General features: G+C 43.5%; 1 protein-coding gene across 1 annotated transcript; it reads right to left on the bottom strand.

Moving 5' to 3' along the window:
- Positions 1–21639: 21639 nt before the first annotated feature.
- Positions 21640–24644, bottom strand: LOC114258018 (uncharacterized). The gene is made up of 3 exons (XM_028197850.2): positions 24246–24644; positions 23578–23644; positions 21640–21833 (listed from the first exon to the last, which is right to left on the bottom strand). Exons 1-3 carry the CDS (start codon positions 24406–24408, stop codon positions 21782–21784), a joined length of 282 nt encoding a protein of 93 aa, XP_028053651.2. The 5' UTR covers positions 24409–24644; the 3' UTR covers positions 21640–21781.
- Between the last annotated feature and the right edge of the window lie 577 nt (positions 24645–25221).

Raw genomic sequence — 25221 nt, 5'->3', positions numbered from 1 at the left:
GATACTATATAAATTGGTACATTTTAGCTATTTTGACAAATAGAACATAATGAAAAAAACAAAAAAAGAAAATAAAAAAAAATAATAGAGTATGGTCAAGGTATTTTTGGGGCGAAGATATCATTATGAGGATGGGTTTGGTGGGATATATTATGGAGATAGTATGTGATGATGTTTTGATGGTGTAGGATATACAATTGGAGCAAATGTTCAAAGTTGATGAGTCTCTCTCTCGTGGGGCATGAGAGAGGGGCTTTTATCTCAGCAAAAGAAAACACACACATATAGGGTGGGCTCTCTCTTTTCTTTTCACAATGAAAGGTTGGTGGCAAAGTTGTATAGATTGATTATTGATGGTGGGGGAGGATAAAAAAATGACACTAAAAGCACATGCATGAAGACATTATATCTATCTCACTCTCTCTGGGCGTTGAATTCGGTGGGAGTGGAGTTCAAAGGTGGGTGGAGAATTTGATTATTTGAGAGAGAGAGAGAGAGAGTGGTTAGGTGGTGGAAGAGAGTTAGAAGAAAATATATATATATCTCTCTCTCCTATCACAGATAGATACAGACAGACAACTGATCAATGCACTATCTCTCTCTCGGGTTGGAGAAATAAGAGAGAGTTGAGGTTGAAAATAGACAGAACACAGAGGCTCTCTCTGAGTGTTCCAATGGGTGAGGGTGGTGTTCATGTGTGTAGGTGAAAAAGAAAACAAATGTCTAGAGAGAGAAAATGTGGTGAGATGGGGTGAGTGGGTGAAAAAAAGGATGTAGGAAAAAAAAAGAGAGACAGATCCTGAGATTTGTGAACAACACATACACACTGATACACTGAGGACACACACACACATAGAACAAAGAGGATGCACCTCTCCCTCTCTCTGGTCTCTCTCTCTCAACTAGTTTTTGAGCATTGGGCATTTTTCTTGTTAGTTTTTATTGGTTAATCATCTGTAACATATAAAGAAAACACACACAGAGGGGGTCAGCCTCCTCGACTGATCTCTCTCTCTCTCTCTCTCTCTCTTTCTCAACATGCAACTGATAAGGGGATTTAGCTAGACAGATTCGAAAAACAAACCGAAAAAAAAAGCAATGCTAGGTATCATGAAAAGTCTTTCATGAAAATGATCATGAAAGATTTGTGACCTTTGGATTACACTTAGAATAAAGCACCACACACTAATCAAGGCAATCTAAGAGTCACAAATCTTTCATGATCATTTTCATGAAAATTTTTTCATGATTCCTAACATTTCTCAAAAAAAAAAACCCAACGTCTTTCTTACTCTTTGACCCTCTATCTATATATCTCTCTTTCTACACCGAGCCACTACCACGAACCTCCGCAACAACCACCATAACAAGTCGGTGTTGGACCGACATGGTTTAACAGCGCGACTCTTCGATAGCGGAACCAGTACAGGGACGATAATTTCCTCACTTTACATAGCAACTCCGGTTCGATGATCACGTCGCAACAGCAGCAGCCACGGGAGTCACTTCTCCATTCACACTTCTGGTGAAAATTATTGCACGCTGGACTCGTTTCCAACAACGGGCTGTTATGCTATTTACAATTCTCCATCAACTCTCATGTTTCTCACTCAATGGAAATCCCATATCTCAACAAGAGTGTCATTCATATGGGTCTGATGTAATTGATGATTTTATTGAATTCAGACACAAGCTGCGTGAACTTGAAATCGTGATGCTGAGACCATTCTCTAGCTCTCTCTCTTCAAGGCCAAAAAGTAAAAAAATAAGGGTAGCAGCGGTTGACTCTCTCTCTCTCTGGTATTCTCTCTCTCTCTCTCTCATACCCTTCTATACCTCTGAAACCAAAACAAAACAAAAAAAAAAAGGAAAAAAGAGGAGAGCTTTCTTTATTTTGGGTTCTCACACACAAATTTTTGGAGAGGGGTTCACGACCATCTGTTTAAGCTGATCAAGTGTAGTGTGATGGAAACGTGGGTCTGACCCATGGAATATGGGTGAAGGGTGGTTTATTGTGCATGGGCATGTAGTGTTTATTCATGGCTTTTTGTTTAGTTGGGCTTACCAACATGTACTCCATAAGTTCTGAGGATCAGGTTGCTGATTATATCCATTTTATTTATGATGATTGATCGCGTGAGTCTCATGTGACTCTATATGAGGTTGTGCTCGTGCCATCTCTACCAAGAGTGATTAAGGTGTCACTGTCTTTATTTTATTTTTTCTTTTGAGTGTTTGTGAGGATTTTATTTTATTCATCTCTCTCGGATCTGTAATATTTAAAGTGTTGTAATAATTCACACCCCGTTTCTTTTTATTCCATTCTTTAATCGCTTTCCCTAACTGTACATATGTATATATCTGACGTGGCATGCATATCCTTACTTTGCATCCATGTTTCATGCATTAAGATTCGGCTAAATTTGCATTTGTGAATTTAATCAATTCCTATGTGATTATTTGCGCTACTTCATGTTCTTGAGATGATTCACATGCCATATTTTAGATGCTAGATCTTTAGAAGCATTCTTGTATATGTATTGCATTAGGATTTGTATATAAGATTATGCATATTTTATTAACTTTGTTTTATAGTTGTTCGAGGGACGTCGGTAAATATGTAAGTTTTTATGCTTTAGCATCCCGCTAGTACATAATTTTCTTATTATGTTTAGCACCTTACCACATGGCTATTTGCTTACTTGATATAATTGCTTGCATGTCTGTGGATAAAGGCTTGTTGTTTCAATTGGAATGATTCAATGAATGAACATTTAAGCCCACTTTGTCAAGTGACAAATTTACAAGCTTTAAGCCCACTTTATCAACTGGCAAATTCAAACATTTTTCAAACAACAAACTTGAAATTGAATTGTTCTAATTTGAGCAAACTAGTCTATACTTGTATGCTTCACATAATAAATTTTAGAATTTATTAACTAATCAGAACATGAACATATAAAGAAAATAAAATTCATATCATGGTTTAGTAGAGGCCGATCTTTTGATCGGGTGAGCGGGGGTGCTCAATTAATGACCTTCCCCCTTCATACCTAAGGTTCCGAGCCAAGCATCATTGGTTACGACGAATATTGGCCTTGGCACAAGTCACGGGTTTCCTAATTTTCCAAAAATATTAGGTGGCAACTCTGAGATCTGATAACGCAGTCCATTTCTGGCAAAAGGTTTTGCAATAAAATAGATTTTTACTAAAAGTTGTCAAATTTAGACTCTCATCTATATTTCACATTGCAATCGTGAGATTAGATCAAAGAGATCTCAGGAGTCTGAACTGTTTAACGCGCACGGGTACCCCCCGGGCATGTTACATCGACAAACTAACGCTAATCTGGAGAAATCCTTCACAAACCGACGGTAATACCCTGACAACCCCAAGAAACTATGAATTTCGAAAGTATTCTTAGGTTGTGCCCAATCCTGCACTGTCTCAATTTTGGATGAATCTACAATCACCCTTTCCCCGGATACTACATGGCCTAAGAACTTAACATCTCTTAGCTAGAACTCACACTTCCTGAACTGAGCATGTAGCTTATGGGCTCTAAGCAACTCAAGCACCACTTGCAAGTGTTCCTCATGCTCCTCCTCAGAGGGTGAGTAAATCAGAATATCGTCTACAAAGACGACCACAAAACGGTCTAAGAAATCTCGGAAGATTCGGTTCATCAAGTCTATAAACACAGCTGGGGCGTTGGTTAGCCCAAAAGGCATCACAAGAAACTCATAGTGGCCATACTGCGTACGAAATGTCGTCTTTGGGATATCCTCCTCCCTGACCCTCAACTGATGGTAACCCGATCTTAAGTCTATCTTGGAGAAACATCGAGACCTTTTCAACTGATCGAACATGTTATCTATATGAGGCATTGGATACTTGTTCTTAACCGTAACCCGGTTCAACTTTTGGTAGTCAATACAAAGTCGCAAGGCTCCATCTTTCTTTTTAGAAAATAGGGCCAGTGCTCCCCAAGGCGAAGTACTAGGGCAAATAAAGCCCTTATCTAATAGTTCTTGGAGCTGAATCTTCAACTCACTCAACTTAGCTGGCGCAAACCGATACGGTGCCATAGAAATTGCTGCTGTGCGAGGCACTGAATCAATAGAGAACTTGATCTCTCAATGGGGTGGTAAACTAATAAGATCCTCAGGAAAGAAATCTGAGTAATCATAAACCACTCTTGGCAACTCAACTCGGGCCTCATCACACTCACTACTCAAAAAGCTAGCAAGAAGACAACTAAGTTCACTCTGCCCACGCGAATCATACACCGGTGATAAGACTTTATCCACCCGGTCCCCGAAGAAATAAAAGCAATCACCGTTCAAGGTACACACAGTAACGCTCTGACGGTAGCAATCTATAACAGCCCGATATGATGATAACCAATCCATACCCAAAATAACATCAAAGCTAGTCATATCAAGCAAAACAAATGCAAAAGGTAATCGACGGCCTGCAACCTCGATGTCACAACCCCGACACCCCTATTTTAGAATAACCTTGCTACCAATGGGTGACTCTACATAAATAGAAGATGCTAGCTGTGCCAACTCCAACCCTAAAACAGATGCAAATGCAGACGAAATAAATGAATGGGATGCACCTATAAATCAACACGTTAGCAACCGAGTTGCAAAACAAAAAGGTATCTCCCACAACAGATGGAGCCGATACAAGATCTGGCGTGATAACAGCATACACGCGCCCCGTAGGTCTCTGATCTACCTGCTCACCTGCTCACTCCTCAGAGCATAAGACTACTGCACTGATTGAGTCAAAGAGGCTCCCTGATTGGCTCTCGAGGCCTGTACTGACTGCGCTGGTTGGTGACTCTATGTCTGCCTCGATCCAGACGCACTAGGTGTGCCATCCAACTGAGGGCAAAACCTCTTCAAGTGCCCCGCCTGCCCACACTGATAACAAGTGAGAGACTGGCCTCTGTCCTGACTCTGGTCCTGAGAACGAGCCGAAGATGAAGCTGCTCGCTGCCTTCCTCCCCTCTGCGGGCAAGTTGGAGACTTGTGGCCCAATTGACCACATTTGAAACATGTGATGTCTCTCTGACCACCTTTCCCAGAATCCGAACTCGGCACTGGAAAGGTAGACCTCGAATGTGCTCCCAGGGACTGTTGAGAGTTAGAACCCCTCTGCCTCTTACTGTCCCCCTGTCCATCCTGACTCCTCTTGGAGCCCCTCATCATCTCCTCATCCGTATGCATAATAGTCTCAAGATGGTCTGCAGCCTCCACAAGGCGTCCATAATCCCTAATCATGGATTCGGCCACTCTGAACATGAGTCCGGTCCGCAACCTCTTCTCAAACTCCAAACATCGGCGCTCCTCTATCGCCACTAACTCCGGTGCAAACCTCGACAAACTAGTGAAGGTGGTTTCAAACTCAGCCAATGGTATATTCAATTGCACCAACTTGAAGAACTAATCCCTCAACTTCTCCCTTACTTTAGCAGGTAAGTACTTATTATGGAAGGCATCAACAAAGGCTTCCCAAGTCCCTCCAATGTGCCCCCGCGCATATTTCCGCCACTCACTCGCGTCTCCCTTCAGCTGGAAGAACGCCAAGGTCACTCTCAAACCTCCGTCTTCGATGCTAAGCATCTCAAACGTCTTCATCATCTGTTCTAGCCATTCATCGGCCTTCAATGGCTCATTGGGATCACCTAAAAACTCGTCCGGATTCGATCGAAAGAACTCACTCTTCAGAAAGGACAGGCCAGCTTCAGCTACTTGGGCCTGGACTTGATTCTCAGCCCTGGGAATATCCATAGATTCTCTCAATGCTCCGGCCATTTGACGGGCTAAGGTGCCTATGGCTTGTTGACCAACCAGTTTGGCCACATTGGCCTGACCAACACCTTCCTCCTGCGCCAGAATTTTATTCGGTATAGGCATCTCATGCCTCCTAGGCCTACTACGCCTACCACCATGACCTCGTCTTAACATCCTAATGAAGATAACAAAGAGATTAGCACATTCACAAATGTGCCGAAGTTAATTCACTCGCGTCCTAAAACGGTGGACAACAGTAATTCACTCCATATAAGCATATAATTACATAAACACATACGAATTCCATTCCCGGATAATGACCATCCCATGGCGTTGCTAGAGTTCCAGTTAGAAACGACAGTGATCAAGTGTCTTTCCAACAAGACTCCCACAAACCCATAGACCCAATCAACATCCTAGAAATTAAATCACATACCTATATAATCACATAAGCATGTTATCATATAAGCACATAGCGTCCATAGTTAAGTCTCTAACAAGTGAGACAAACCCATAGTGGTACTAACCGCTTCCTACGTACCCAAAGTATTCAAACCCAGTACGCTCTGATACCAAGTTGTAATGCCCTCAAAATAAAGAGGATAATCCAACTCAAGAGATTCAAAACCATAATAGAAAATGTTATACTTTCATTCATCAGAGTTTATATTATAAGAGATATTACATGCATTGTACTTTCATAAATATTCATTCTGAAACTACAGCATGTAACACTATGTGATTACAACAAAATAAATGCCCTACAGGCTTCATCTTTCCAAGATATCACTTGGTTATAACAAAAAAGTCCTAAGCTCTATACATGTAAAGCCCTTGGCTTGAGTTAACAATTAAACACAAAATTAACAAAACAAGGCCTCCACCCTCTAAGTCCTTCCAAGCTATGCCCTTGGAAGAGGCATGTCACCTGTACTTGAAAATGGTTTCCCAAGTAGGGTGAACCAAATCCCAGTAGAGATATACTAACGCAGTATATGAAATTTAACTAAGATGTATGCATCAGTTTACTATTCAACATTCGTGACTAACTTACATACCTTCCATTATCATACAATATTAATAACCACATCTTAATCCATTTTCATTCATTCATTTCAAATCAATGCATAAGTATGGTTCCTTATCATCTAAACCATCCCAAATGAGACTACAACTCATTCATTCACATTTCAATAACATTCATTATCCAAACACTTCAATCTTCTTGCCATTTTATGGATTCTCGTCCGAGGGAATCGACACCCAAAGATACACATATAAGGTTTCAGGACTTTCACCCTCGACACTCCGGCCAGCTTAATTTAAAATGGAGTCCATCCCCTATCTCCTCCCAAACAATGGAGTACATCCCATATCTCCTCCTAAATAATAATACATATATAATGTATTTAAAAACGTTGTTATATACAATGACTATCTAAATCACATATCCAATGGTTTAATCAAACAGTCATATTCAATGACATAATTCAAATGACCAGTTTCGATTCACCTAGTCCTCATACAATTTCTATAACAACCATAGCTATCCTCTACTGATAGCCCAAAACAGATATTTCTAAACAGATATAAAATCTATTAACAGATAATTTATCAAATTCTCCATAGGTGAATGATTTACCAAATCTAACTACACCATTCATTCACACATCCTCTTAATTTCATAGTCCCCATATCAATTTCATTATTTATACAAAATAATTATTTAACACAAATTAGGGCAATTTTCTCATTTTTTCAAATATCAATCCCAAGTCCAAATTTCATCATTTTAACCCATGTAATCTCATATTCAATACCCCACATATATATATATATATATATATTCATGGAACCCAACATAAAATCCCTCTTTTAAATTTTGAACTCAAACCCTAACTTTACCCAAAACCTTCCAAATTCCACCACTTATACAAAATGACAAATACCTAGGTTAAAAACCATAACAAGGTATAGAATATCATTGCCTCAAGAGTAGAAGCCCAAAGGAGGAAAAGGAAGAACTTCAAGAATGCCCAAACTCCACTTCATTCGGATCAAAAGGAAGCCCACAAGGTGCTCTATCTTTTTATCAAAAGGACTAGGGTTGAAAGACCCTTAGATCAAGGAGTATCTGTAGAGAGAGAGTGCCGAATTAGGGTTTTGAGTGAAAAGAAGATCAAAAGTGATATAAAAATCACCATGCTGCGAACTGATATACGAGACCTTCATTCGAGCGACCAGAAACAACAAGTAACCTCGCTCGAGCACAAGAAACGTCGCTCGAGCGCAGAATGTAAAGCTTTAGAAGTTTTACAGATGCACACGCTCGCTCGAGCGCAAGAAGCCTCGCTCAAGCGAAGCACTTCACCTTCCCAGAAATTTTGCGTTTGGGAAAGAAACCTGAGGGCTCTCAATTCTCACTCGAGCGTAAGAAACGTCGCTTGAGCGAAGAAACAAATATCACATGGCTAGCTCGAACGCAAGAAGCCTCGCTCAAGCAAAGAAGCCAAAATCTGGACAATAGCAATCTAGACCAACCAACAACCAACCTGTTCCAAACACGTCCCACATGTTCAAAAACCCAAATTCAAAGAGTTAAAGGAGGAAAACAAGACATGGATACAGTATTGTACGGGGAGCAAATGTTCCGGCAAGCCCGTACTCCTTTCTTCCGAGCTCCGTCGATGTCCGATCACCTGCGAGCAAGCAACGGTGAGCTACCCGGCGGTGTGTGGCCGGAAAAACCCTCCGACGGTCAAGTTAGCACACACCTTAGGATGGATAGAGAGAAGGGAGAGAGTGTTTGAGTGTAAGAATTCCTTACAGAGATGTTCGTGTGTCGCGTATGGGGGGCGCAGACATGCTTGTATACCTTCTGAACCCCATATCCACTCCCAGTCATCTCCTGACACGTGGCTCTGCTATCCCATCTGTCAGCATAAACCATGCCATTCATCACCTAATCTCAACTGCCTGTCATCACAACTGGAGCTCGGCAGCCGAGCTGCCCTATCCGTTGTTGTGCCATGCCGTGCTCCATACCCTAGCACATCACTAGCCACGACTGAGGAGGACCGGGCTAGGCGGCATCTCGGCAAAGCCTAGCCCGAGGTGCCTCCTGGGTCGGCCTTTCTGCCGGCCAGACAACTTCCTCGGATGTCAGCGCCTTCCCGGGCGCCGGCCACTCGGCCTGTCTGGCTTCGGCCATCCTTGGACCGAGCATCCTGGTCCGGCCGAGCTCTGCCTTGCCGAGCAGTTTCTGTCCGGTCCGGGGTGGCACACAGCCCGAACTCTGCCCGGCCCAAGTTCTGACAGCCCTTCTCTGGGCGAACAGTCGATCATCTCGGCCCAATGCGCTGCTGGGCTTTCAACCTGCCTGGTCGATATCTCGGCCCAAGTCCAGATCATAAATCACCCTCTCAATTGCCCCTTAATTCCGTCCGTGAAAGCGTGACTGGGATTACTCACTTCGACCGAGATAACATTTCTCCGGTCTTCAAGACACCGAACCTCGACCGGACTAGTTAACATAATTGTCAGCAAACTTACCCGGTTATATTCCTCGGCTGACATCATCTTCGTCGAAAGTAGCTCGGTTGGCTCTTCGTATTTGCAACCCGTCGCTTCAGTCCTGTCATAGCCATAAATGGGGACACGTGGCGGTCTGCCGTTGGTCATCGGGCAGCCAACCCGCCGTTTTTGCCAGAATTTGAATTTGGGCGGTCTCCTTCGCTTATACATACATGCCCTGCTCAAACTCCAATTCCTCCTACTGCCATTTCGACATTCGACCTTAGAGCTTTTGCATCTTCATCCAGACTTGCTGCCATTCTTCGTGCTTGAAGGATTAGGTCCTGCCCTTCACTGGTAAGTCATTCCACCCTCATTTTGTTGCTATTTTCTTTCATATTGTACATATTAGGGCACAAAAACGTAGTCCTTAGGGCATAGGCCATAGAAAACGTCTCGAACCTCCCACTGTTCTTGGTGTTCTTCGTCTTCCTGAAGAACACTGAAGAACTGGGGCGAACCGGGCTCTTGGTCTTATTTTGATCCAAAAAACCAATCAAACCGGGCAAACAACATGTTTGTCGCAACCCCAGCACAAACCGAGATAACAAAAGGACTTGGTCGCTCAACCGGGCTAACATCTGGTCTGCTTGGGCGACCGAGCTCCTTAGATAGAGTAGACAACCGAGATAGTTTGGCACTCTTAATGACCGAGCTAAAATCCAGCTCCTTTTGCGCGACCGCGGCCAAACCTAACTCTTACCATCCTTTTCCTGCAGAGTCCAAGGGGACCACTGTCATTCCTGAGGCTCTCAGGACCGAGAAGCATCCCATAACCAGTGCCAAATCCCTCAGCCGGGATACACTAGGCCGGCCACCAATGGGGAAATTCCGCTTCCTAGTGGATACTCCGGCCGCACTGGCTGCATTCAGAGAGGACTATGGCATCCCGGCCGATGTTCATCTCGAACTGGCAGAAGAAGAGACCACACCCTGGGGCAGACTTGACCAATGCCCCTTCACCGTGCTCTCTATTGTCGAAGGAGGCCTCCGTTTCCCGCTCAACCCTCTTATAACCGAGTTCCTTCGCCGCTCCGGGCTGGCACCCACACAAGTGTCCACCAACACTTATAGAATAATCAACGGCGTTCACGAACTGAACAATCGGCTAGGCACCCACTTAGGTCTAGCCGAGATATTAAGGCAATACACAATGGGCCACACCGGTGACGGCCTAGCATATTACTTGAAGATTAGACCGGGCAAGGAAAAAATTGTGACCGGCACCCCGGATAAAGATCTACACAACGATGATTTTTTCTGGGTGTCGGGCAATTACGAAACAGCCGAGGTGCCGGGCTGGTTCATAAACAAGGACTTCGGTTCTTCATGTAAGTCATTCAAACTTGCTCAGTTTAGCTTAACGTTTTACCTTGTAACTAACCGGTTTTCTTGTTTCCTTTGCAGCAATCCAAGCCTTGCAAGCCAACTATCAATTTCCCAACGTCGAGGCAATTCGGGCCGTGCTTCGGTATCCTCGCCGAGATTGCAACGAATTACTTGGCTACACACCGACATACAGGTATTCTGCTCCGCGCCGGAGTAGAGTAACTGACTTCCTCCGGGCTCCTTCGCCACCGCCAGATCCAACCTTACCCAACGTCCCCCTCATCCGTCTGACCGAGGAACAAGAGATGGCCAAACGCAGCAGAATCAAGAACCTACTAACCGCCACATCCGCCGAGCTGCCGAGCGTTGTAACCCGGTCGCCACCCGCCGGTCAATCCAGTAGCGCTGTGGTCGCCCTTGCCTCTCAGTCTGCCGGACAAACTAGCCGAGAACCCTCTGCTCGGCGCGCTGGGAAAAGAGCTCGGGCAGACCCATCCGCTGAGTTAGCCGCCGAGCTGACTACCGAGCATCCTACTGATGCCCCCGCCCCAGCACCGGCCTGGCGTCCCCAGTTGAAGCACCGGGGTCAAGACATCCCGGCAACAGCTTCGATCAAGGCAGACAAAGAGCACCTGCTCGCCTTTGATCTATCCAAAGCTTTCCTACTACCGAGTGACGTGGTCGGCAGCGACCACGTCCCCGACACTCGGTTAGTCAAGTCATCAGTGAAGTCCATGGCCAGGGTAAGTCAATGCAGCTCTGAAAATTTTCCCAAGTGTTTGCACGGTTCCACTTCTAATCAAGTGAGCATTTTGCAGGCCATTCAGAAACAACACCTGGTTCTGGAGCGCATCCACCGACTTAGGCAAAAGGCCAACGACACAGCCAGCCAGGTCGAGAGCCTTCAAGCCGAGCTAGGCCGGGCTAAATCATCCCTTCAGATGGCCAACGCCGACAATAACAGGCTGCTCGGTCAACTGGACGCGGCCGAGAAAAAACGAAATGAGCTCCAGACCGAGGTGGACACCCTGAAGAAATCGAAGAAGAAAGCTTGCCGGGCTGCCAACAACGCCGGCTTTAACGAAGCCGAGAAGAACTACAAGAAGCAAGTCTTTGTAACACAAGACATCTTCTTCAAGGCTGGCTGGAAGTTCGCCTGCGAGCATCTCGGCCAGGGCTCTGACACCGATGTATTTACCAATCCTCCTCCTGCCAAGCTACCGGTCTACCTCGTGCCTTACGCAAATGATGTATTCAGTGCGCTACAAACGGAGGCCGAGGAGGGGCTTGAAGAAGGAGGTGATGAGACAGATTCGGAGGCTGAAGACGCCGAGGTGGAAGAGCAGCCCGGTCAAGTCGAGCCCGGTGCCCAAGAAGCGAGCCCAACCATCAACCTTGAGGCTGCCGAGGATGAATTCACCAATCTATCCCCCTTAGTTTAGTTTTCTTTTTCCTTGTTTTTGTATTTTTGCTTCCAACTCTTTTGATGTAACCGGGCTCTGTCCCCACCTTTTGTAATGATTTTCTTTTCAATAAGAAACTCAAATTTTTCTAAGTGTTTGCACGGTAGTCATCAATTCTGTCTTCAGCAAAATATCTCGGTATAACTCATTGTTTGAACAACACTTTGTTGACCGGAATCCATAACTAGGTCGAAGCACTTCAGCAAAACAGAACAAATTCATGAACCGAAATAACCATCTCGGTTGTAACAAAGTTGAACAAATCAACACTTCCAACCGGAGTACACCATCTCGGTTGGGAATCCTAAGTTGGATAAGACCCCAACTCTTCCAACCAGAGTACATCATCTCGGTTGGGAATCCAAAGTTGGACAAAACACCAACTCTTCCAACCGGAGTACATCATCTCGGTTGGGAATCCAAAGTTGGACAAAACACCAACTCTTCCAACCGGAGTACATCATCTCGGTTGGGAATCCAAAGTTGGACAAAACACCAACACTTCCAACCGGAGTACACCATCTCGGTTGGGAATCCTAAGTTGGACAAAACACCAACTCTTCCAACTGGAATACATCATATCGGTCTGTAACATTAAAATAACAGTCCAAGTGCCAAAGCAAAATTACTTCTATAAATTAGCAAAAAGAATTACATGCTGTGGTGCAAGCCAAAAAATTTCTTTGCACAAGAAAGGAAAGCGAAAGCTTAAAAATAATACAGTTTCAAGTTGGCCGCATTCCATGGCCGGGGTATTGCTCTTCCCTCTAAATCCTCCAAGTGGTAAGCCCCCTTGCCCGCCAGACCAGTGATCTTGTAGGGTCCTTCCCAATTTGCCCCTAGTTTGCCTTCTCCTGGCACCAGGGTGTTGCCCATAATCTTCCTCAAAACCCAATCACCAACTTTGAACGGTCTGGGGTGCACCGTCTTGTTATATTTCTTTGAGAGCTCTTGTTGGTAGGCGGCCACATGGATGAGGGCCTTCTCCCGACGCTCTTCCACTAGGTCCAGTTCCAAGGAAATAGCTTCAGCGTTCAGCTTGGGCTCAAAACTCTCGCTTCTAAGGGTAGGCATTCCAACTTCCAAAGGTATGACCGCCTCCATGCCATAAGCCAAAGCAAACGGAGTTTCCCCGGTAGAACGCCGCGGCGTTGTTCGGTATGCCCAAAGGACGCTGGGCAATTCCTCAGCCCATTTTCCCTTGGCCCTTCTCTAGCCGTTTCTTCAACCCATCCAATATAGTCTTGTTCGATGCTTCGGCTTGACCATTGGACTGTGGGTAAGCCGGGGTGGAGTTGTAGAATTCTATCTTTAAATCTTCACAAAATCCACTGAATAAGCGTCCGTCAAACTGGGTGCCGTTGTCAGAGATCAAAATCTTGGGGACGCCAAACCGTGTGACCACGTTCTGCCAAACAAACCGCTTCACGTCTTTTTCTTTAATGGTGGCCAAAGGCTCAGCTTCAACCCACTTAGTGAAGTAATCTGTGGCCGCGATGAAGAATTTCCGGCTGCCCGGTGCCGTTGGCAGTGGTCCCACTATATCTAGCCCCCACATGGCGAAGGGCCAAGGACTGGTGAGGGGAAGCAGTTCCCTGGCTGGCTGGTGGATCTGATGGGCAAATTTCTGGCATTTTTCGCACTTGCGGACATATTTTTGTGCGTCGGCCTGCATGCACGGCCACCAGTATCCCTGCGAAATAGCTCGATAGGCCAAGGACCTGCCCCCTATGTGACTGCCACAAATGCCTTCATGAATTTCGTACAGGAAGGTCTCCACATTATTCGGGTGCACGCACTTTAAGTAAGGACCAGTGAAGGACTTCTTATACAGCGCGCCAGATGGAGAGAGCCAAAACCGTGCTGACTTCACTCGAATTTTGTGTGCTTCTTTCTTGTCAGTTGGAAGAGTCCGGTCTTTGAGGAACGAGATCAAGGGGTCCATCCATGAAGGACCTAACTCGGCGTAGAAAACATCTGTTTGCCCGGGGTTTTCAATGCTCGGCCGCGGAAGAAAGTCAATCAACAGGGGGTTTGGAGACGTGCTATCTACCATGGAAGCGAGGCCGGCTAGTTCATCAGCTCGGCTATTTTCTTCCCGGCCAATCTGTTGGACTCTGATTGCGTCAAACTGCTTGATATGTTCCCTGACCAGAGCTTGGTACTTCGCCATCCTGTCGTCCTTCGCTTCGTAAATCCTAGAAACTTGGTTAACCACAAGCTGGGAATCATTGTATACCAGGAGCTCGGCAGCCTTCATTTGAATTGCGCTCTTGAGCCCGGCAAGAAGTGCCTCGTACTCAGCCTCGTTGTTAGATGCCGAGAAGCCAAGCGTGATAGAATGTTCAATGGTCAGGCCATCCGGGGAGATAAGAATGATACCTAGGCCGGCACCATGGCGGTTGGATGCCCCATCAACAAAAAGCTTCCACATGTCCCCCACAAAAAGCTTCCAGCAGTCGGATGGGTCCTGAGAGTTGCGAAGGGCAATGGGATCACAACTGCTCGGCTGTGTGGTGTCAAGTTCGGTGTTGACCGGTTCCAATTCAATCCCCTTTGGTGATTCGGCACCGGACTCAGCAAGTTGATCTGTGATGCTCAAGTCCGAAGGCGAATCATCAGGTTGTGGTGTTAAGCCGGCCGCAGGTTCTGAACTGTGTGGATCCCTTTCTGCCCCCCTGGACGATTCGGCACCGGACTCAGCAAGTGGGTCTGTGATGCTCAAGTCCGTAGGCGAATCATCAGGCTGCGGTATTAAGCCGGCCGCAGGTTCTGAGTTGTGTGGGTCCATTCCTACCCCCCTTGGCGATGCGGGACCGGGCAGAGCAGATATTGTTGTGATACTTAACTCCGTCATCACGTCACCGGGTGGTAAAACCGTGCAAACTGAGGGTGCTTCAATGGTGCGCGCAAACTCCGCGTCGCTACTTCTAACTGGTCGTACCTCGGTTGGTCTGGCGTGCACCTCATCATCTGCCACGGTAATATCGACCGGGCATACCGGATGAGTGCCAGGAGAGAACTCGGCGACAAAATCTGCCAAGGTTTGGGCTTTGATGGCGGTGCGCGGCTGGAACTTCACATCAAACTATCCCAACTCGACCGCCCACTTTAGAATTCGGCCTGAAAAGTCCGCGCGTTCAAACAAAGCCTTGAGGGGAAACTCGGTCAATACGATGATGGTATGGGCGTGAAAATAGTGCGCCAATTTTCTTGAAGCCATCATCAAGGCCAGGGCAAGCTTCTCCAACGGAAAGTATCTTGATTCTGCCGGTAACAAAGTTTTGCTGACATAAAAAATTGGGAGGTGCTTGATTCCCTCAGCCCGGACCAACACCGCACTTACTGCGTGCTGGGAGACGGCTAGGTAAAGGTAGAGTTCCTCACCCGGCTCTGGTGTAACCAACAGCGGCGGAGAAGACAAATAATCCTTGAGCTCGGCCAAAGCTCGGTCACACTCGGCATCCCATGAGAACTTTGACCTTAATGCTTGAAAGAAAGGGCGGCAGCGATCTGATGACCAGCTTATAAATCGATTAAGCGCGGCGGCCAGCCCGGCCAGATGCTGCACGTCCTTAGCCGAGCTGGGCTGCTTCAACTCTTGCACGGCTCTGATCTGAGTAGGGTCTGCTTCGATGCCTCGGTTCGTGACTAAGAATCCCAAAAATTTTCCGGATCCCACGCCAAAAGCACACTTTGAGGCGTTCAAGCGCAGCTTGTGCTTCTTCAGAATGGAAAACATCCCGGCTAAGTCGGACAAATGGTTTGCCTCCTGTCGGCTTTTTACCACCATATCATCGATGTAAGCCTCCATTGTCCGGCCGAGCAGAGGAGCAAACATTTTGGTCACCATCCTCTGAAAGGTTGCCCCGGCGTTTTTCAAACCAAAGGGCATAACTCGATAGCAGAAGAGTCCCCTTGGTGTTGTGAACGAGGTGATCTCTCGGTCAGGCCCATGCATGGCGATCTGGTGGTAGCCGCGGTACGCATCCAAGAAACTGAGCCTATTGTGTCCAGCCGTCAAATCCACTAGCTGGTCAATGCGCGGCAAAGGGAAGCTGTCCTTGGGACAAGCTCGGTTGACTGTCTTGTAGTCGACACAAACTCGCCACTTCCCATTCTTCTTAGGCACCACTACTGTGTTGGAAATCCACCGAGGATAATGCACTTCCTGAATTGCTCGCGCCTCAAGCAGGTTCTTGACCTCCTCAGCAACTACCTCGGCGTGATGCAACGCCGATCTCCTTGTTCGCTGGATGACTGGCTTTGCCCCAGGGAAGACATTGAGGTGATAGCAGATAAAACTTGGGTCGAGGCCAGGCATGTCGTAAGGCGACCATGCAAAGACTTCGATATTCGCCATCAAAAACTCAATCATCTCGGTCCTTTCTATGACCGTGAGACTTGAACCGAGCAGGAAGAACTTGTCCGGCTGCTCGGTATCAATCCGTACTTCAACCAATTCTTCAACAGCCTTATCCTCGGCCTTGGTGCCCACATCATCCAAGACACCCTGGTCCTCCGGTCCCTCGATCATTTGAACGAATCCTTTGGCAGCCCGGCTTCCGTTGACCGCCACGAAGCACTGCTTGGACATGACCTGATCTCCCCAAATCTCCTCGATTGCCCCCATAGCCGAGGGGAATCTCATTACTTGGTGAAAAGTTGATGCCACGGCTTGCATGGCGTGTAGTCATCCCCTTCCAAGAATAAGGTTGTACGTCGAAGGCACTTGTAGCACCCAAAACTCAACTTGCTTGACCACGGATCCCGCTTTGACCGGCAGGATTATCTTTCCCAAAGGCCACTCCGGTTGTGAGTTGAATCCAACCAGTGGCGAAGTAGCTGGTGCCAAGTCTGTCTCGCGGAGTTTAAGCTGCTTGAACGCATCATAGTACATGAGCTCGACCGAGCTTCCCTGATCGATCAAGATCCGTTTAACATCAAACTCCTTGACGCGTAGTGTTACTACTAGGGCGTCGTTGTGCGGCGTCTGGATACGCTCTAGATCCCTTGAGGTGAAACTAATCACGTCTTTCTCTTCTGTCTTCCCCCTTTTGATGGCAGGCTGTACCGACAAAACTTCCCTCATATGCTCTACCTTCTTGATCATGCCCCGGAGTTCACAAACACGCTCCAGTTCCACGATGCCGTGGATGACATTAATAACTCCTTGTGGTGGTGCATCTCGGTCATCCTGTCCCCTGGGATCGACCGGAGCCTGATTCGGTTTCACGCCGCCATCAATGTAAAGGTCCAGATGCCCGGCCGCAACCAGTTCTTCCAAGTGTTGTCGCAAAGGCAAACAATCCTCAGTCCGGTGGCCTCTCTCCCGGTGGAACGTACAACGATAGCGCGGATTGTAGCCCTTTTGTCCATCGCCCAACTTAGCAGGAAACCGGACATACTCCTCGTCTCGGATTTCACTAAGTATGCGATAGATTGGAATCTTGAAGACCGTGGTTATGTCAGTCCTCGCCTTCATTCTTCTGTTTGCGTCCTCAACGTCATCTCGGGGGTAGTCATCCCGGTCATTCCGACGTCCTCTGCCCCGGTTTTTACAATTTGAACCCCGGTCTGGTTCCTCTGCTCGGTCACTTGAGCGGCTGGACTCTTGCCCAACTGCGTGCACTTTGCCTGCTGTCTTCTTGTCTGTTACGATCGGACTGGCTTTCACGGTAGAAGCCGACGTGTCATCCTCCACACGGATGTGCTCATTGATGCGCTGCATGAGCTGGCCCATGGAGGTCGGCTGGTGCATGGTAAGCGAGTCCCGCAGTCTATGTCCGACCGGGAGACCGCGCTTATACTGCGTGATTGCAAGGTTGACCGGGCAGTCTAAGATCTCGTTGAAGGTTTCCCAATACCTTGAATTGTACGCCTTCAGTGTGTCGCACGGTTCCATCTTGACACTCAGCAAGTGATCAACTTCCTTTGGTGTTTTTGTGTTGGTTTTGAAGCGCGTAACAAACGCCTCGGCCAACTGATGCCACCTCTGTATGCTCCCTTCCGACAACCTCTCGAACCACTTTAAGCCCAGCTCACCCAAACTCGACGGGAAGATTAGGCACATAAGTCCGTCATTCCGCCTATGTCCGGCCATAACCTGTCGGAAGTGACTCACATGCATGTAAGGGTCGGTTTTTCCATCGTAGAGTGTGAACTTAGGTTGGTGGAAGCCTGCCGGAAGTGGTGTTGTTTCAATTTCCAGGGAAAAAGGAGTGGCACTCAGCCTGGCCAAGTCCATATCTTCGAAGAGTGGAACTACTATGCGGGGTGGAGGCATTCCGACCTCCTCACTGGCGTGAACCCCATAGGATAATCGCTGGAAAGCAGGTATCCTCTGAGCTTCGCGGCGGCGGGCCCGTTCCTTTAAGACCGCCCGTAAATCCTCTAACTGAGCGGAGTATGAATACCTCGACGTCGTCGCCGGACGTGAGGGTTTGTAGGTGCTGTCTTGCGCGCTAGACTTTTCTGCATGCACGTCGGAATCACCAACCTGGTAACTTCTGGTGATGGAAATGGACTGAGTACGTCGCTGACCCTGATCGCCTGACCGGCGGGATGGGATGCGCTCACTGTGGTCTCCCACTCCAGCTACACCTTTCCCTTTGACATGCCGCTTCCTCCATCTCCGCCGCCATCCGCCTGATGACAGCGTCTTGGTCCCTCAACTTGTTTTCCAGTCGCCTGGCGTGCGAGTCTCTCCTCCGCCGGTGACCGTCTGGACTCCGTGAATGACCATGACTCCTTCCGCGCTTATCCCGCGCGTCTCCTGACTGTCCTCCAGTGGGCGTCCCCAGGTCAGCCATTGGGTGGACGGCGGTAGGTCCCTCTCTTCTTCGGGTATACTCCGGGGTGGCTCCGTCGATGGCGGACAACGGAAACTCGTCGTTGTTCGCCATGGACGGCGATCAGACGAACCTGGAAGACAAGGTTTTGTCTGAAGACTTTCCCACAGACGGCGCCAATTGTACGGGGAGCAAATGTTCCGGCAAGCCCGTACTCCTTTCTTCCGAGCTCCGTCGATGTCCGATCACCTGCGAGCAAGCAACGGTGAGCTACCCGGCGGTGTGTGGCCGAAAAAACCCTCCGACGGTCAAGTTGGCACACACCTTAGGATGGATAGAGAGAAGGGAGAGAGTGTTTGAGTGTAAGAATTCCTTACAGAGATGTTCGTGTGTCGCGTATGGGGGGCGCAGACATGCTTGTATACCTTCTGAACCCCATATCCACTCCCAGTCATCTCCTGACACATGGCTCTGCTATCCCATCTGTCAGCATAAACCATGCCATTCATCACCTAATCTCAACTGCCTGTCATCACAGCTGGAGCTCGGCAGCCGAGCTGCCCTATCCGTTGTTGTGCCATGCCGTGCTCCATACCCTAGCACATCACTAGCCACAACTGAGGAGGACCGGGCTAGGCGGCATCTCGGCAAAGCCTAGCCCGAGGTGCCTCCTGGGTCGGCCTTTCTGCCGGCCAGACAACTTCCTCGGATGTCAGCGCCTTCCCGGGCGCCGGCCACTCGGCCTGTCTGGCTTCGGCCATCCTTGGACCGAGCATCCTGGTCCGGCCGAGCTCTGCCTTGCCGAGCAGTTTCTGTCCGGTCCGGGGTGGCACACAGCCCGAACTCTGCCCGGCCCAAGTTCTGACAGCCCTTCTCTGGGCGAACAGTCGATCATCTCGGCCCAATGCGCTGCTGGGCTTTCAACCTGCCTGGTCGATATCTCGGCCCAAGTCCAGATCATAAATCACCCTCTCAAGTATTAAACCACGAAATTTGAGTCCGGAATGTAACAAAGGTCGGGTCAAAACCAGGATCGCTATAGAGACTCACTATTTTAGCCAATGAAATGCATGTTGAAACACCATGTGGATTTGCCCCTGAAGCAAACTATAATTTCTCTTGAGAAAGGTAGAGGAGAGAAAAATAATTGATTGATGTGCAGTAGAAAGAAAAGTAATTTTGAAATTTTTTTCTATTGGCCAAATAATTTGTTATGTTTTAGATATATATGGGTGATCTAAAAAATATACGTAAACAGTAAACAAAATGTGAAGAAATGAAAAACAAATGTAATAAATATAAAACGTTTTAAATCAGAAATGGGTGATCTACATTAATGTATGTAGATTGAGTAGATATAAATCAAAAAAGCAATTTTAAAATTTTAAAAACGGTCTTACGAACTAATATACACATATGAAACTTTGCCTTATGAATTATATTAGATCTATTTACAAAAGTACATTTAGATTACATATGTAAAAAAAGTAAACAAAATAAAAATATATAACGATAAAAAATAAAATTGACTATAATATTGTAAAAAGTTTTGGCTACAAAAAAAAAAAAAAAACGTTGTGTTTGGTTGAGGGATTCGGGAATGGATTTGAAAAGGAAAAGGGAATATGTGTGAAAGTAGGAAAATGTAGATATATTTTATTCATATTTCACCTACATTTTTTCTTTCATTTTCCAAATTCCTTCCCAAATTCACAACCAAACACAACACAATTAAAAATTAGTTTTGAAAATTACTAACCAAACAAGTTTTCAATTTGCAAATTTCTAAAAACTATTTGCAAAATATGACTCAAAAATTAGTTTCAAAACTCATAACCAAATAAGTTTTAAATTTTTAAAAATTCTTTTCAAAAACATATCTTTCAAAATGAATTTCAAAACTATTTTAACTTATTTCTTTGTCCTATTTAATTGGATATTTCCATGTAGTTTAATGAGATGCAATTAACAATATCGGTTCTTCAACGTAAACATAATTCAACAACAGAATTACATACAAGAATCACATATTTAAATAGATTTCATCTTATACGAAAGAATAGTAAGGCCAAGTTTGGCATCCTCAAAAAAATTCAAAAAGTCAAAAAGTCATTATTTTATTTAAGTCACATCATCTTATTTAAGTTACGTCACCTCTCTATCACATCACTTCAAACCCAACCCATACCCAACCCATATTTTATAAAAAGTCAAAAAGTACACTTATTTAGGACATCCCAAACAACCCCTAAATGATTTTATAATTAAATTATATATATTAAGAATTTTACTATCTAAATTATTGAATAATTGAAGTGTCGAGTTTGAATCCATTAGGAGTGGTTGACGTTGTGGTTGCGACATGCGTTGTTAAATTTTTTTATTATTTTTATATAATTGAATATCTATTGCACATAGTTAGTTTGATATTTATAAATTATTTCATGCCGATATGAAAAAAATAAAAGAATAAAAAAAAAATTATTGGCCATGGCGGACAATTGCAATGGATAATGTGACAACCATGCAGGTTACACAAAAAGAAAATAAGCTCCTTAACCAAAAAAAGTTGTTTTACACACCACAATCACACCCAGAGAAAAAAGAAATTTTTTTTTAAAGATATTTAATTTATCATTTTTAAAAATCACTCCTAATGATTTGTTTGTTAAATATTAAATTTTAATTTATCAAATATTTTATTATGTAAATTTTAATTTCAATACTATATCATTAAAAATTATTTACAGATAATAAATTAAGAAGATGTAGCATTATTGAAACAGTTAACACAGCCTTAAGATGTGGAGCCGTCATTCATTCAGACAGCACCTCTTCTGCGCCGAAACCGCAACACAAACATGCAAGGCTGCAAAAGAATTAAAATTTGAATTTTAAAAAGGTATAGGCTCTGTAGGGCTTATTTCTAATTTATTTTAATTTTTAGTTTAATTTAAGTTATTTTGATATGTTTGGTTCAATTTAATAATACAACTTATAGCTTTTTATAAGTCAAAAATCAATTTATTCTTTAAATGGAGGATGAAAAACTTAATTTATAAGTCAAAAATTAGCTTATGTTCACAGGTATAAGTTATAAGTTGTTAGGTTATAAATTATAATCACTTTCCCACAGTTCTACTAAACAGAGCCAAACAAACAAACACAAACATACATAAATTAGAAAAATGCTTGGGAGCATTAAAAAGAGAGTACTAGGGGAGCACTAATTATGTGGCAGTAGGCCCCACCCACTTTCTATGTCTTGTTTTTTTTTTTTTTTTTTTTGCCATTCTCAATATAGTAGTGCTATTAGTGGTGTATTTTTTAGTGGTCTAAATTATAGTTGCATAAATTATTAGGGTAGATCACACTTTTTGCCTCTATTATTTGACCAAGATTTCCCTTTTAGTCTTTGGGTTCATATGCGAAGTGAATTGATTTTTTAACTATTTTAGTTTGGGACTAAAAAGTCTCGTTTGGGAAGGATTTTTTAACTTTTTTGACTTTTTTGTGAGAGAAACAATGTAATGATTATGGGTTGGATATGATATTTTGTCTTATTAAGCTAAAAAGTCTATTTTACCTTTTTGTGACTAAAATAATCCTGACCTTGCTTCCCAAACAAAGCCTTTATAGTTTTAATTTGAACAATCTAATATTTATACTTTAAGTTCAGTTTTAATTAGCTTATTTTATCCAAATTTTCGTTTTTAATATTTTCTACATATTCAACCAAGAGATTGACGGTCATTAGTTTTAAGTTTCAATTTGAATAGAAAAATCAAAAGTGGAGTTAAACTGCAGAAACCAAATTATTCAGTTTAAAAATATAAGATTTAAAGTGAAATTTAAATTAAATTATAGAAATTAAATATGTAATTTACCCTAAATATTAATAATATGAGAAGAACCACTCCCTTGGGTTCGGGATCAAGCTGGGACCATTTGGGATCCGAACTCAACAGTCTATTCCCGAATATCATATGGTGTTGCATCAACATTTTTTTTTCCCGCAAATTAAAAGTTTAGATTTGTCCATCTACTTATGAAACTCAGTGAAAGAGTTAATCAAACTTGGCATCTTTATACTTTTAATTGTGACAATCAACTCCTTATACTAAAGTTAACAAAAATTAAAAATGAAAGGAGCAAAGTAAAATTTTAGTAAAAATGCAACGATTAAATTGAGATTTTAGTAAAAGCATACAAGTGTTAATGAGACGAGAAATATATCACCTATAACTTATATGACAAGTCAATTTAGTAAAAGTATACAAGTGTTAATGAGACGAGAAATATATCACCTATAACTTATATGACAAGTTCCATCAGCTTTATTATATTATATGGACGGAATTGTTATATTACAACTGATTTCAAGTATAAAAAGTTAATTATCATAATTAAAAGTAAATGAATCAAAGTAAAATTTTAATAAAGTACAAAGATGTTAAGTATTCATCCAAAAAATAATTTATTATCTATCTCCTCATCTTCTTCTTCTTCTTGTTCTTCTTTTTTCTTTTTCTTTTTCTGTATTATATAATGTAAATTGTTAAAATGACTAGTTAAAATAAATTAGTGAAGAATAAAGAATTGTATGAGCATACCATGCTGCAAAGATACCAACATCCTTTTTTGCGTCGTCTTTTTGTGAGTCGTCCGTTTTCTGTTCCTCTGGGGACCCCCATAATTTGATTTATATTAGAAATTATTATGGGACAAATGTTAAAAATAATAAACATGTCAATCAATTCTGTTTTTGCATCAATTGGAAATAATTGAAAAACTCAATGGATCATACAGCAGTATCTGAAATTTGATTCACTCATAAGGACATTAATAATGAAGAAGAGGGTTTTTTTTTTATATATAAATATTTTTTAATGAAACTTAATGAGAGAAAATTGAGTGGAAGAAAATTATCATTATTGTAAAGAAAATTTTTAATTGAGAGAGAAAAAATCCAAACACGGATAAGAGGAATTAAGGTTCACAAGAAATACTAAAATAGAATTTGAGTGGTAGTTTTTGCATTGGAAAAGTGTAATTTTTTTTTTCTCCCGTCTACGTGCCCATCACGTGAACACTTTCTGTCCATTTTTAAACAATAAGTAATGGAAAGAATATATTGAAACAACATATTTTAGATTTAATTATTACAATTAGAATATGAGAGGGTGAAAAGCATAATTTACCCTTTGTTAAACTAACATCTATTCTTTGGAAAAAAAAAGAGAGACAAAGAATAGGGAGAAGAGTGAGATGCATGGGGAACCTGTAGCAGGGGTACCCTTAGCAGGGTCAGGGTTATCACTCTTGAATGGGGTATTTGTAGCAGGGATACCCTTAGCAGGATCAGGGTTATCACTCTTAAATGGAGTATCTGTAGCAGGGGTACCCTTAGCAGGGTCAGGGTTATCACTCTTGAAGTTACTCATCTTTGCCACACAAATCCAAAACAAAGAAGAAGAAATAGAGAACTGATTGATTATTGAAAGATTGGGGCTTAGTAGACTACTGAGGTAGGATGTGTTCTTTTTATATACCTCAAGGAAGTTTGGAATACTTTGGAGGAAAGGGAAGCAAGAGAGCGAGTGATCTAAGAATAAAGGTGATCTCAAGGCATAATGCACATTTTCTAATAGATTGAGATAGTGACATGTTTGGGTCACCATTCTCATATCATCTTATATGATGTGTTCGAATCAATAAAAATAACCATTATATAAGAATAAAAGTGACTTGATGAAATGATTAGATAATGTGAGAAAGTCACTTCTATTTATTTTCTTTTACTCAATCTCATTGAACACAAATATTATATATCATATATTACATTAATACTTTGAAATTAGAGTTATTAAATGAACCAAGTTATTAGAACTCGGTTTGTGTTTGATTATTTAAAAAGCTTGTTCGAAATCGGCTCGATTTGTAGATTAGTCAAGTTTAAATACAATTTTTAGCTCATTAAATTTTCAAATCAAATTTGAACAACCTGCTACTCAGCTCGATAAATTTACATACAGTTAAAATATCATACTATTCAAACTCGACTAGTGTTTAGCTCATATAATTATGAGTCATTTCGAGTCCTATTCGAAATAGAGCACTACTTTCACTTGTCTATGCCAAAATGATTAATTAAAAGAACTAAAATATTAGGTTCTGGAAATTGGTTGGTTCTGTAGGACAATCTTCACTGTATTTAAAAGATTTAATTCTATTGTGTACACAACAACAGATAGAAT

The sequence above is a fragment of the Camellia sinensis genome, chromosome 2, assembly GCF_055761805.1.
Source record: "Camellia sinensis isolate YWXY chromosome 2, ASM5576180v1, whole genome shotgun sequence".
Classification (NCBI taxonomy): Eukaryota; Viridiplantae; Streptophyta; class Magnoliopsida; order Ericales; family Theaceae; genus Camellia; species Camellia sinensis.
This window is presented reverse-complemented; position numbering and strand designations above follow the sequence as displayed.